This window comes from Schistocerca piceifrons, chromosome 5 (genome assembly GCF_021461385.2).
Source record: "Schistocerca piceifrons isolate TAMUIC-IGC-003096 chromosome 5, iqSchPice1.1, whole genome shotgun sequence".
Taxonomy (NCBI): domain Eukaryota; kingdom Metazoa; phylum Arthropoda; class Insecta; order Orthoptera; family Acrididae; genus Schistocerca; species Schistocerca piceifrons.
Window position 1 is genome coordinate 117,044,445 of NC_060142.1, and position 12,511 is coordinate 117,056,955.

General features: G+C 41.2%; 1 protein-coding gene across 1 annotated transcript in view; it reads right to left on the bottom strand.

Moving 5' to 3' along the window:
• Nucleotides 1-12,511, bottom strand: part of LOC124798781 (insulin receptor-like) — a 124,689-nt gene that overhangs the window by 73,825 nt on the left and 38,353 nt on the right. Inside the window, exons 6-8 of the mRNA XM_047262311.1 lie at nt 11,964-12,178; nt 7,711-7,891; nt 1,483-1,652 (exon numbers count right to left, since the gene is read on the bottom strand). Coding sequence (XP_047118267.1) covers nt 1,483-1,652; nt 7,711-7,891; nt 11,964-12,178 — 566 coding nt within the window. The remainder of the gene's footprint in view (nt 1-1,482; nt 1,653-7,710; nt 7,892-11,963; nt 12,179-12,511) is intronic.

The following is a 12,511-nucleotide window of genomic DNA, read 5'->3' on the forward strand; positions in this document are numbered from 1 at the left end:
TAAATACACTGTAGAGTCAGTATTGGCTTGTGTCTTCCTGTATTTCTCTCAAATACAAACTGACCCTCCACTCGGTTATCATTTACCTTTTTTCCATTCTTCTGTAAATAATTATTGTTGGTATTTGGCAACCATGGCTTATTAAACTGATAGTTTGGTAATATTCACATCTGTCTTCTTTGGAATAGGAATTATTTTGTTATCTCACATCTCACCATCATTTCTTCCTCTTCCCTTTCTTCAATATTTCTTTTGAGTTCATTTCCCTTTCACTAGCCTTCAGTACATCCCTTCCACCTTTCAGTTCTCCCTTTTTTACTTAGAACTGGGTTGCCACCTGGGCTCCTGATATTCACACAGTTGCTGCTCTTTCCTCCAAAGGTCTCTTTAATTTTTGTACAGACAGCTTACATCTTTCCCCTCGTCAAGCACACTTCTACGGCCTCACGCTTGTCCTACAGCCATTCCCACTTAGCTATTTCGCATTTTTGGTCAGTCTCACTTTTTTTAGATTTCCTTATTGCCTTCTGTCTGCTTCACTTGCTGCATTTTTACACTTTCTCCTGTTGTGAAAAAATTCAATATGTTCAGTGTTCTCCAAGGATCTACAAAGTCTTGCCTTTTTACCTATTTGATCCTAACACTATACTAGTTGGCATCAGATACCTAATTGTCTTTCAGTCACAGCATCTGTACACATGCATCTGTCATCCTATACTTTTAAACAGCAGTCACCAAGAGCAAAAAGATGTTCTCAATCAAAAGGTTGCTTTGAAAACGACAGTGCTCTACTGGGCATGCTCCTACAATAGGTGATATGCTTTTGCCTTGCTTCAGCCCTTTAAATGACTTTTTTCACACTACCAGATCACTGACAGAGATGATGAACTCCTTTCTGAACCATCCTAAAACTATCCATCCCCAAGGAATGACCGAGTAGTACAGAAGGCTAGGATAGGACCACATACTTTTAAGTGTGTCTACCAGTAGTACTATATATGCACCCTTCTCAGCACCTGACCTTACAACTAACGAAATTTGTGCCTGGAAGGCACATTTAGTTGATTTTTTTTTTTTTAACTGAACAAATTACTTTGCAGGCAAATGTTTTGTAGACATTCACGAGCACCACTTCAAGCCTGGGATCAACTCACTGTAGAAACTGTGGACAATAATGTGAAGTGAATTACAAGAAAAGGGACATTTTTCACCTAACAAGCTGCATTTCATAGTTAGTAAAAGGAGTCTGCTCCTTCACTCCATAATAAGTAAGTGAAGGGTTTCAACTGTTGCAATTACTTTGAGCCAGGAAATAATTATTCAAAATTTCAATGACAAATGTTATGTTCTATTCCGCCTAAATCATCAACTTTATCACTAGCAAGCACAGTATTTCAAGTTGAAATTGTTCCACTTGCTAGAACCTCATATTTAGGCATCATCTCTTTTTTTACAATTAATAATTATTTGGTGGGAACTCACCATCTGGCAGTGTCACAAAGTACTGTATCTCACTCTGGGCCCCAGTTCGCTCTGTAGCAATCGTGTATGTTCTGACATAAAATGCATACTGCGTGAATGGCTTCAGGCGTGACAGCAAGTGATCTATTTCCTGACTGTCCTCATTTACCCAAACATCGACAACTCTCCATCTGTAACAAATTTAGTTATTAGAACAGGAAAATAAAGTCTACAATACAATTTAAAGCAATGTTTTATCAGCACCGAACACGATCAAAACTTGAACTGAACCAAAGTTTCAATTTCCTCAATGCATGCGTGTGTGTGTGTGTGTGTGTGTGTGTGTGTGTGTGTGTGTGTGTGTGTGTGTGTGTGTGTGTGAGAGAGAGAGAGAGAGAGAGAGAGAGAGAGAGACCAACTGTTAAAATAACACACAAATTTAGACTTTCAAATCTAATTTAAATTATTGCATGATCAAGATTATTTCCCACCATATAATCAAGCTTTTCAACTATTTGATTTTGTACAAATTATGCAAAAATGAAGTTATTCATTATACAACAAAAAAGTGATACATAATTAAGCTGCGTTGAGTCCACAACAAAGCACAAATCCAAATGAAGTACAACTTTCCAAATGAAGTATGGCTTCAAATCTTCTCTGTCCATAATAGGATTCTCGTTGTTACTCAGTCATCTTCTAGAACAAGCAGTTTTCTTTGCAGTTGAGACTATTTTTACTGGAACATCTTCAAACCTCCTGCCTTGAAGCCTTCACAAATGTGCTGCTTTGTTTTGACTGTCAAGCAGGAAATATTCTTCATGAGTGTCTCGGCAGGTAGCTCCAGAATTTTGTGAACATTAGCCTTCTTTGGTCCTGGGTTCTGCAGGTAGCACTTGCGTTCACCATTCCTACATCTAGTTAGTAGAAGTAATGTTTCTTATACCCCTAAATATATCTCCTCACTTGCAGATTTGAAGATAACAGCACAAGTATTGCTGCTTAGAAATGACTTGATCAAGTTGGGAAAGGCGGCCCATTTGTCCATTTAAATACACTCCTGGAAATTGAAATAAGAACACCGTGAATTCATTGTCCCAGGAAGGGGAAACTTTATTGACACATTCCTGGGGTCAGATACATCACATGATCACACTGACAGAACCACAGGCACATAGACACAGGCAACAGAGCATGCACAATGTCGGCACTAGTACAGTGTATATCCACCTTTCGCAGCAATGCAGGCTGCTATTCTCCCATGGAGACGATTGTAGAGATGCTGGATGTAGTCCTGTGGAATGGCTTGCCATGCCATTTCCACCTGGCGCCTCACTTGGACCAGCGTTCGTGCTGGACGTGCAGACCGCGTGAGACGACGCTTCATCCAGTCCCAAACATGCTCAATGGGGGACAGATCCGGAGATCTTGCTGGCCAGGGTAGTTGACTTACACCTTCTAGAGCACGTTGGGTGGCACGGGATACATGTGGGCATGCATTGTCCTGTTGGAACAGCAAGTTCCCTTGCCGGTCTAGGAATGGTAGAACGATGGGTTCGATGACGGTTTGGATGTACCGTGCACTATTCAGTGTCCCCTCGACGATCACCAGTGGTGTATGGCCAGTGTAGGAGATCGCTCCCCACACCATGATGCCGGGTGTTGGCCCTGTGTGCCTCGGTCGTATGCAGTCCTGATTGTGGCGCTCACCTGCACGGCGCCAAACACGCATACGACCATCATTGGCACCAAGGCAGAAGCGACTCTCATCGCTGAAGACGACACGTCTTCATTCGTCCCTCCATTCACGCCTGTCGCGACACCACTAGAGGCGGGCTGCGCGATGTTGGGGCGTGAGCGGAAGACGGCCTAACCGTGTGCGGGACCGTAGCCCAGCTTCATGGAGACGGTTGCGAATGGTCCTCGCCGATATCCCAGGAGCAACAGTGTCCCTAATTTGCTGGGAAGTGGCGGTGCAGTCCCCTACGGCACTGTGTAAAATCCTACGGTCTTAGCGTGCATCCGTGCGTCGCTGCGGTCGACGGGCACGTGCACCTTCCGCCGACCACTGGCGACAACATCGATGTACTGTGGAGACCTCACACCCCACGTGTTGAGCAATTCGGCGGTACGTCCACCCGGCCTCCCGCATGCCCACTATACGCCCTCACTCAAAGTCCGTCAACTGCACATACGGTTCACGTCCACGCTGTCGCGGCAAGCTACCAGTGTTAAAGACTGCGATGGAGCTCCGTAGGCCACGGCAAACTGGCTGACACTGACAGCGGCGGTGCACAAATGCTGCGCAGCTAGCGCCATTCGACGGCCAACACTGCGGTTCCCGGTGTGTCCGCTGTGCCGTGCGTGTGATCATTGCTTGTACAGCCCTCTCGCAGTGTCCGGAGCAAGTATGGTGGGTCTGACACACCGGTGTCAATGTGTTCTTTTTTCCATTTCCAGGAGTGTAGTTCTCCACATCCCAACACACTTCTAACAAAATCTTTTCACTTTGTGAAAATGTGATGATCCCATCATTATTTTCATTCTAATTTCAGTATATATTTTCAGCACTGAGCACATTTAATGAACCTTGATAAGAACTGTAACTCTCCTTCGAGGTTATGCTGAAGATTGTCCCTAAATTTCATCAATTTTGCCAGGAAAACACATTCCTTGAAGCCAGTTGAGTGTTTGTGAAAGAAATGGCCTGATATTCCTCAGTTTATTTTGATGTGTTTCTTAGCAGTCACTAAGAAAGAAGTACAGTTGAGACAACAAGCTTACTGTTATCAGTCACAGTTTACTTTTTATTTCCACTATGCATTTCACAAGCTTAAGTCTCCATCACCATTGATGTGAATTGGTACAACAAGTATGTACTGTGTTTTCAACTTTGGAGTAATCTGTGGTACTATCTCCAGTGATCACAGTCTCCTTTCTGTCACAATACATCACTCACAGTTTGTGAGCATCTTTGGAAGTTTATATTTATGAGATGCATAGTGGAAATAAAATCAATTGTGACTGAGAAGAGTAAACTTGTCACTTCAATTGATATCAGCAACAGTCCTGGTAAAGCCCAACCTAAAATGTTTACATTTACCAAAGAAGTACCAATACATGGAGATGGATATGAACTGTTTTAATAGCATTGATGCAGAAAAACTGGTGTCCCAATAATTTTTCTCTTCAATCATTACTTAAACGATTATTGGCTGTGGCGAGAGGTTGAAAAGTGCACATCTTCAGCACATCAACTGTTAAAAAATCATGGTCTACATCAGTGGGGGTTCTTGCATTGTAGAAATAATGTTTCATTCATTAACAAGAAGTATTATTGTACTACTTCTTTCCAGACATCATCTGACATTTTCTCTCAGTTTCACTATCATCAGTAAAATCAGTTCGCCTACTCCTGAATAATGTTTTTTCTTCTTAAACTCTTAAGAGCCTTCTTGAAAACTTCATTGCAAAGTCTCTATAGCTGCTAGCAAACATACATGGAATTTTGCACTTTGATCCACAGATGACACACATATGTGCACAACTACAGGACATGGCCCCTTTTTACAACAATTTCTCTGCTGTGCAGAACTGAATCAGCAGGCTGTCAAGGGTCTAGTTTGCCCACAGAAAAAACGTTTTAACTTCTTTGAGCATTAATTTGTACAGCATGGGTCAGGGGCTGCAGGATGGATACCAGCCAACAGTATTACAGCCGTGTTTATGCACTGCTGTTGAGGGAGCAGAGGGATTTTCTGGCAACTGGTGCTGGACTCTTGTGGCGGGTTTCTGACTGGTCATTTTTTTACAGCTCAGTAAGGGCTGCACAAGTAACTCACAGAGAAAAGATTTGTGGCTCTTTCTTTGGGAGTTTTCTGTAAAGGTCAGTATACTCCTCGATTGCAGGGCAATGCCAAACTCACTGCCTGCTGCGCTAAGGAAACGGCATAATTATTCATGAACAATATGACAACCAGATAAATTTAAATTAAGCAGTGTCTGCTGAAACTACAACATCTCCAATGGCTCACAGCAGAGGTAAATCAAAGCATCCATGACAAATGGATGGACTTTAATACAGATAAGTTTGATATTAGACTTGCAAATTTTCTTAAATAAGACTAAAAATAATGTATTATCATCACACTCAAGAGAAAGTTGTAAAAAATTAATAGTAATGATGTAGAATCGTGTGATGAGCTTTGGGGCAGTTGAAGGTATAGACTAGATGGGCAAAAAAAAAGATAAAAAAAAGTCTGCACAACAGTAAAATATGGCCCGGTGCACTTTTAGTGAACTGAAGAGAGTATTCAAAACAAGGTTTGCAGTGTGCCTGAAATAGAATGTTTACTATAAGTATTGACTTCCAGCAGTGAGGTGTGGATTCTGAATGTGAACGCATTCAAAGACTGAGAATTGCTGGTGGGAATTAGCAGCAGAGGCAGAAAGAGATACAAATGGGTTAAATAAACAAACTGAACCAGAAGACAGACTTAATCCTGACTATGAGGAAAATTAAATGGGGTAGGCACAATATGTAGCCATGTGAATGGATGGTAGATGATCCAAAAAAGTAATTTGCTGGGGCAACAATTTCACAAAATATAATATGCTGGAATTCATATGTTAATTTAAAGCCAAGGTGGTGACCTAATGAATTATGGGTAGATGACATTAGAAAATGTGCAGGAGCAACACGGATCCATAGAGTAGAAAACTTTAATGCACAGAAAGTCTTGTCGTTTACGTAGCAATGGATTTCAAGTAGCTTAGAATGATGGCGACTTGCTAGAAACAGTCTAGTAGCATTAACATACACACTTGGAAGTAATGTAGCAAATTGAGCTTTGCACGAAGTTGCTGAGGTAACAGAGGAGAGAAGCCTGGTTAATCAATTTTTTGTGCCACAAGTCATCCTGTCGATGCAAGAAAAAAAAGGGATGAAATACAAACCCTCCCCACAGAACAGTGTGATCCAAAGCTATTTTGTAATTGAACAGGTTACAATACACTGGCCTGAATGCAATAAGAGGAATTACAAAATAATTCAAAATTCAGCACACAGTGTAACAGGATAATGTCAGTGGACTGTCGAAATTAGTAATAAATTACAGCGAAAGGCCCTAAGTTACTAAGTGGGACTCCAGTACTGAATGAGAGGAGTCTGCCACAAGGTAATCCTTGAAAATCTTTGGTTTATCACTAATGTTTTAAAGTTCTGCTGTAAGCTTATTTCTGTGCAAGGGTACATTATTTAACTGAGATTTTTATTCCCACTTTAGAAGGCTACTCATAGGAACTCCAAGCCACAAACTGCCAATAGAAGGTGCCGGTACTTGTTCACAGCGTGCATGGATAAGAACAAAGCAGTGATAAGAAAGGCTGGCTGCCAGTGTGTGGTTGAAAATAGATTTATATTAATAATCAAGTAATTCTGTCCCTGTTGCCTATTAATGGCAGTGCACTTTACAGTTCATCCTCAAAAATAATTTATTCTTGCGATTAATAACAAACTCCAAAGATCAATGTTTCCATCCAAGACGCGACTGCTGTTCCACAACAGTAGCTGGACAGCAGTGCGTAATTAGCATCTGTCACGTGTACTGTCTCAATTCTTATCCCACAATGTATGATTGACAGTTGATATTTCCTTTGACATAACTCTCGAGTCATTTCTCTAGTAGTAGTGCTAGTAATTGTATCACTTCTCTCTGATACAACTACATTATATCTGCTAACACCTTCACCTCATAAACTGATCTCATTTCATCCTGAGACTGTGGAGCTCTTTAACTTTGGATTTAAAACTCTTTCACTGAACGCTGCTATGGAAATCGTCCAATTACAAGCATCTGTTGTGGCTAGAATATGCTTTATTACACTGTCTCAGCAAAAATCTCTGAGATATTTATATAACAATTGCTGCTTCATCTGACTTTTTACAAATAAGCTGAATATCATTCACTGTCCAGCCAGCATAATTTAGTTTTATAATGTTTTCCCTGAATTAGCATGAGCGATTTCTATCAACAAGAGCATCAAGATCATTTCTGCTTTGCAATTCTAAATGAAGTACTAACTCATCCTTAACGACACTGACATCAATCAAGTGCTGAACTCTGTGTCTGTTTTCTTCCTATTTTTACAAAAACAGTCTATTTTAAGTCTCAATATTTCATGTTTTAGCTTGTCTGCTTATGTTTCAATTTTCTGTTCCAAAACAGAAGAGATTGTGCCATAGCTTACCCATCACTGCCACAGGCATCGCGTCCATCATACAGAGTCAGGTTTCGGTAAGGAGCTTCTGTATAATAAACAACGTAGCCCAGAAGAGAGCGAGGATCATAATGGTCAAATTGCTTCCAACTAATAATCACACCTTTTGAATCTGTTTTCTTAATTTTCACCTCCAAATTAGTAACATTACCTATAATGAAACAAAGAATAACAAAATTATACGTAATCAGTTCATTTATTTTTAAAATACACTAAAAACATACACAACCACGCATACAGCAAAATTTGCATTAGTTACATAGCAAGGATATTTAATAATTACATTGTGCAAATGTGTTACATGTTGCTTAGTTTGTTAGGGGTTGGTCACTTAGGAAACAAAATAGCCAATTTTATTACTGAATAGGCTCTTGAAAGAATAACAGAACCGCAGGCAACTTAGTTATAGATAGTTAATTTACATCAAGCAAATACACATTTTAGGTCTTTTAAGGAAGTATAAAAAATGTAAAACATCTAATATGAACTTAAGAACAACTATTAAATTACTTGTATTCAAGAACGATCCAATAAATGTTGAATTTTTACTCATCACTCCACACAATAAATACAAACATATGCATGAACAATGTCAACAATGTTTAAACATAAGTATTACATAGACAACAACATTCACAATCAGACAAGGAACATAATGTTACATAGTTTCACTGAGATGCTTTGTCCACTATTCAAGCCTCCCAGATTGTGTTCATATGGGGTTGTTGTTCACTTTGAAGAACATAACAAAACGATGGGATGGGCAGGGAAAATGGAGGTCCACTGCTTAGATAAGGCTGCCAAGGCTGAGGTGCATAGTCCTACAACCATCAATAGTAAGAGTGCACAAGGGTTTAGTAACTACAGACGCATAACACCAATTGCAAGAGCACATAAATGAGTTGGCCTCAGGCATCTCCAATACCAGTCATGCCTTTATGAGATGGCTCTCAATCACACTTGTAGATCATGAGCACAGAGCTCACAAGGAGAGAAATAATAACCATTAATGGGAACCCTACCAAAATGTTAAATGACTATTTAACGAACATCATGACTCTTGTAAGTGTAACTGAACAAAACAACAATTCCAAATGCCGAGTGGAACTTTAAATTGTTCCCATAAAACAGAAAGTAATCTGAGCCATCCATCACAAGCTTTTGCTCACTTACATAATCTGTGCTGAACACTTATACCAAAATTGAACTTTGTCGAGTGACCAACAGGTCATCAGCATCATCGAAAGCAAAGCAACATCAAAAAATACACAAATGCGAAGCCTGTGCCACGATCACTTACGCATCTCAATGTAGTTGCATCGCAGTTAATGAACGCAAACTTCCAACTTTCTAGACAATGTCTGATCTATGTCTGAGCTCTATATAGGCTGGCCATAGACTCTGTGTGCCAAACACACTAGCAGCCATCTACCCGCCTGTACGTACAGCTTTGCAGGGTTCTGTATATGTCTCAACACCCAATTTATAAACAAATGATATGATATTAGCTAAACGAGTGCCACTGATGTATTGAGGTCCCTTTCTTCACTTCTGGCTTTAGTTTTGAATTAGATGAATGCCAGATGTTCTACAGGATTAATTAATCTTAACATACTATTTTCTGATGTCATCCTTCCGCCCAGTAGAGGCCTATCTTCCAAACTTGCCTGCATCATAAGATTTCTCACACTATATGGAATACCCCCAGTGCAAATTAACAAAAGATTTTGACTGAAATAACATCAAGTTTCATAAATAAATTTTGTTGCCTTTGGAAGGCATGATTATTCCTATTTTAACTTCAGGTGAAACCATTATGAGAATTATTGTTAATGTGAAACAAATTAATCAAAACAATGTATTCCGGCGTAACGACAAGTGCTGGCACAATGATCAAGAATGGAAGAACAGATAAGCCTGTGAGACGACGTCAGCCAATAGTACACTGACAAACCCCTCTCTAGGACGACATTGAGACAGGAGCGGCTATCAAGAAGAGAATGTAACCTCCTAGCTGCGGTTGGAGGGGAAGACAAGCAATCACACAAACACTACAGCAGTGACTTATGAACTGTATTGTTTTGCTTTTATTGAAATTGCATATATCGCAGGGCACTGATTATTTGCATGTCGCCATTTGCTTGTGACACACCTTTGTGAATACACAAAGTTAAGTATTGTCAATTTAACTTACGGAAAGAAACTCCATTTTGTTGTCTAGCGATATGAGAATACCACGCCTCACAGGATGGAATTTTCCTTTCTGTTTTGCTGGCACCTTAATTCTCTCTTATCTTTTCTTTGCAGGGGTGTTTACTTGCTTTAACAGTCTCCTTTCGTGTTTTTTGCGGGACCTTTTTGGAACACTCATTGGTTGATTGTGGATGACTCATATAGCAAGTTTCCTTTTGCTGTGCCAATGAACTCGACAACATCACATAGCACGATTCAGGTGTTGTCCTCAATTTTTTGCCTCGAAGGTTTACCTGAAGTCATAGTGTCAGACAATGGACCTCAGTTCACATCAAATGAATTTGAAACATTTTGTGAGGACAATGTCATACAGCAATTAACTAGTGCACTGTTCCATCCACAGTCAAACAACAAAGCAGAATGTTTTGTCAGAACCTTCAAGCAGCAGATGGCCAAACTTCACTCCGCACACACCAGGGATCAAACGTTGCAACTGTTTCTTGTCTCCTATCATTTGTATAGATGAGATGGACCATCGCCGGTGGAACTGCTTCACGGCATCCGCCATCAGCCACTGCTCCACCTGCCCCATCCTCCTCGGCATCCGGCACCATAAGAAGGCTGCAAGTATCTCTCCGCACTGCACAATATTGTGTTTTACAGTGTTTTTAGCGGCAGCTGACGGTAGGCATGATCTCATTTCAGGTCATGACGGATTGCAGCACTGTCATCACAATCAACTTCACCACTGTCATGTGCACAGTGATCCTCCTGTGTCTCTTCTCCAAGATTCACGGATCCCAAGGGCACCTTGGCCACAGCAGCCACCAGAGGGTGTCATAACAACACAGCGGGACGACCCCATAGAGACAGAGCCTTCGCCTCCTCCACCCCCTCTCATCCTACCGATGGAGCTGGACCCACCCACACCGCAGCAGAACGCCTTCTTCACCTGGTTATTACCGAGCGGGGTGGCGCAGTGGTTAGACACTGGACTCGCATTCGGGAGGACGACGGTTCAATCCCGCGTCCGGCCATCCTGATTTAGGTTTTCCATGATTTCCCTAAATCGCTCCAGGCAAATGCCAGGATGGTTCCTTTCACAGGGCACGGCCAACTTCCTTCCCGTCCTTCCCTAATCCGATGAGACCGATGACCTCGCTGTCTGGTCTCCTTCCCCAAACAACCCAACCCCAACCCACCTGGTTATTGGCCTCAGGAGGTGGACGTTTACCTTTCTGGTCATTTTCTGGGGAGCGTTTCTGCCAGAGTGAAGGCCGGATGGTGAGGTACGACCGGAAGCTTGACATCCCCTGCAGCCACAGCTTCCAGCCCAGCAAAGCATCCACACTCCTGCCTCCCCCACCATTGTTGCACTCCCTACACAACTGCTTTGGGGGAGGGAATGTTCAGGCATAACAACAAGCACTTTCACAACAATCAGGGATTGAAGAGCAGAGAGGGCTGAGAGACGACATCAGCCAATAATAAGCTGACGAACCTCTCTCTAGGATGACACCAAGACAGTAGCGGCCTACACACGAAGAGTATACAACCGCTACGTTGCCTAGCCGCGATCGGAGAGGAAGATGAGCCTTCATACAAATGCTACAGCAATGACTTATGAATTGTACTGTTTTGCTTGCATTGAAATTTTATATACCGAATGACAATGATTATTTGCACATTGCCATAAGCTTGTGACACACCTTTTTGAATACACAAAGTTAAATAAATTCCATTAATACGATTTGTTTGAATGGACTAGCAATCCGAGAAAACAACTTCTTAGGCACCCTGTATTAGACGAGTGGGCAGAACACAATATAATGAATCCAAATTTTGGAGGGGCAAAATATTTCTATAATACTAAAAAGTACACCCGGCTGCTACACCAAAAAGTGATTCTTCAATGCACAGAAGAGTGACCTGTTTGTTTGGCTGCCCCTCAGAAATATGAGTTCAAGAGAAAGTGAACTGTTGTAACAAGAACTATGAAATACAAAATGTAAATCTAGCACAATACTCACAGGCAACCTTGTCACCATTTGACGACGGAGCAACGTCGAGGTCAGAGAACTCGGGGAGACTGGTAACCTGCCTTAGTTTCTCAATCCTGCTCAGGCAAAGTTTAGGGTTGAAATGAAAGAACAGGCGCCCTCTGCTAATGTTCAGAGCATATGGTCTCGAGTCCCAGTCCCACAGCTCCTGCAGATTCTGGTTGTCGAGCACCACCAAGGCGTACCTAAAGAATGAATTTAACAGTATTAAGCAGAAGGAACAATAAATAAAGTTCATAAAAATTAAGGATGAAAGAGTGTCATTATTTCAAATTTTTGGTATGAAACAAAATGAAAAGATTTATTTACTAACCTGACATTCTTCAGTCAACTCTGAACAAAGTTATTAGTAAATTAGTATGACTGTACTAAATGTGTGAGATGATACAATGTAGAATGCAGAAAGGAATAACAATACGAATTGGAAAGACTGTTACTTGTAGAGGAGAAGTTGAACAACAGTCAGGCACATTTATAAGTACACTGTTGAATCTTAGCTAACAATGTAACAAATAATG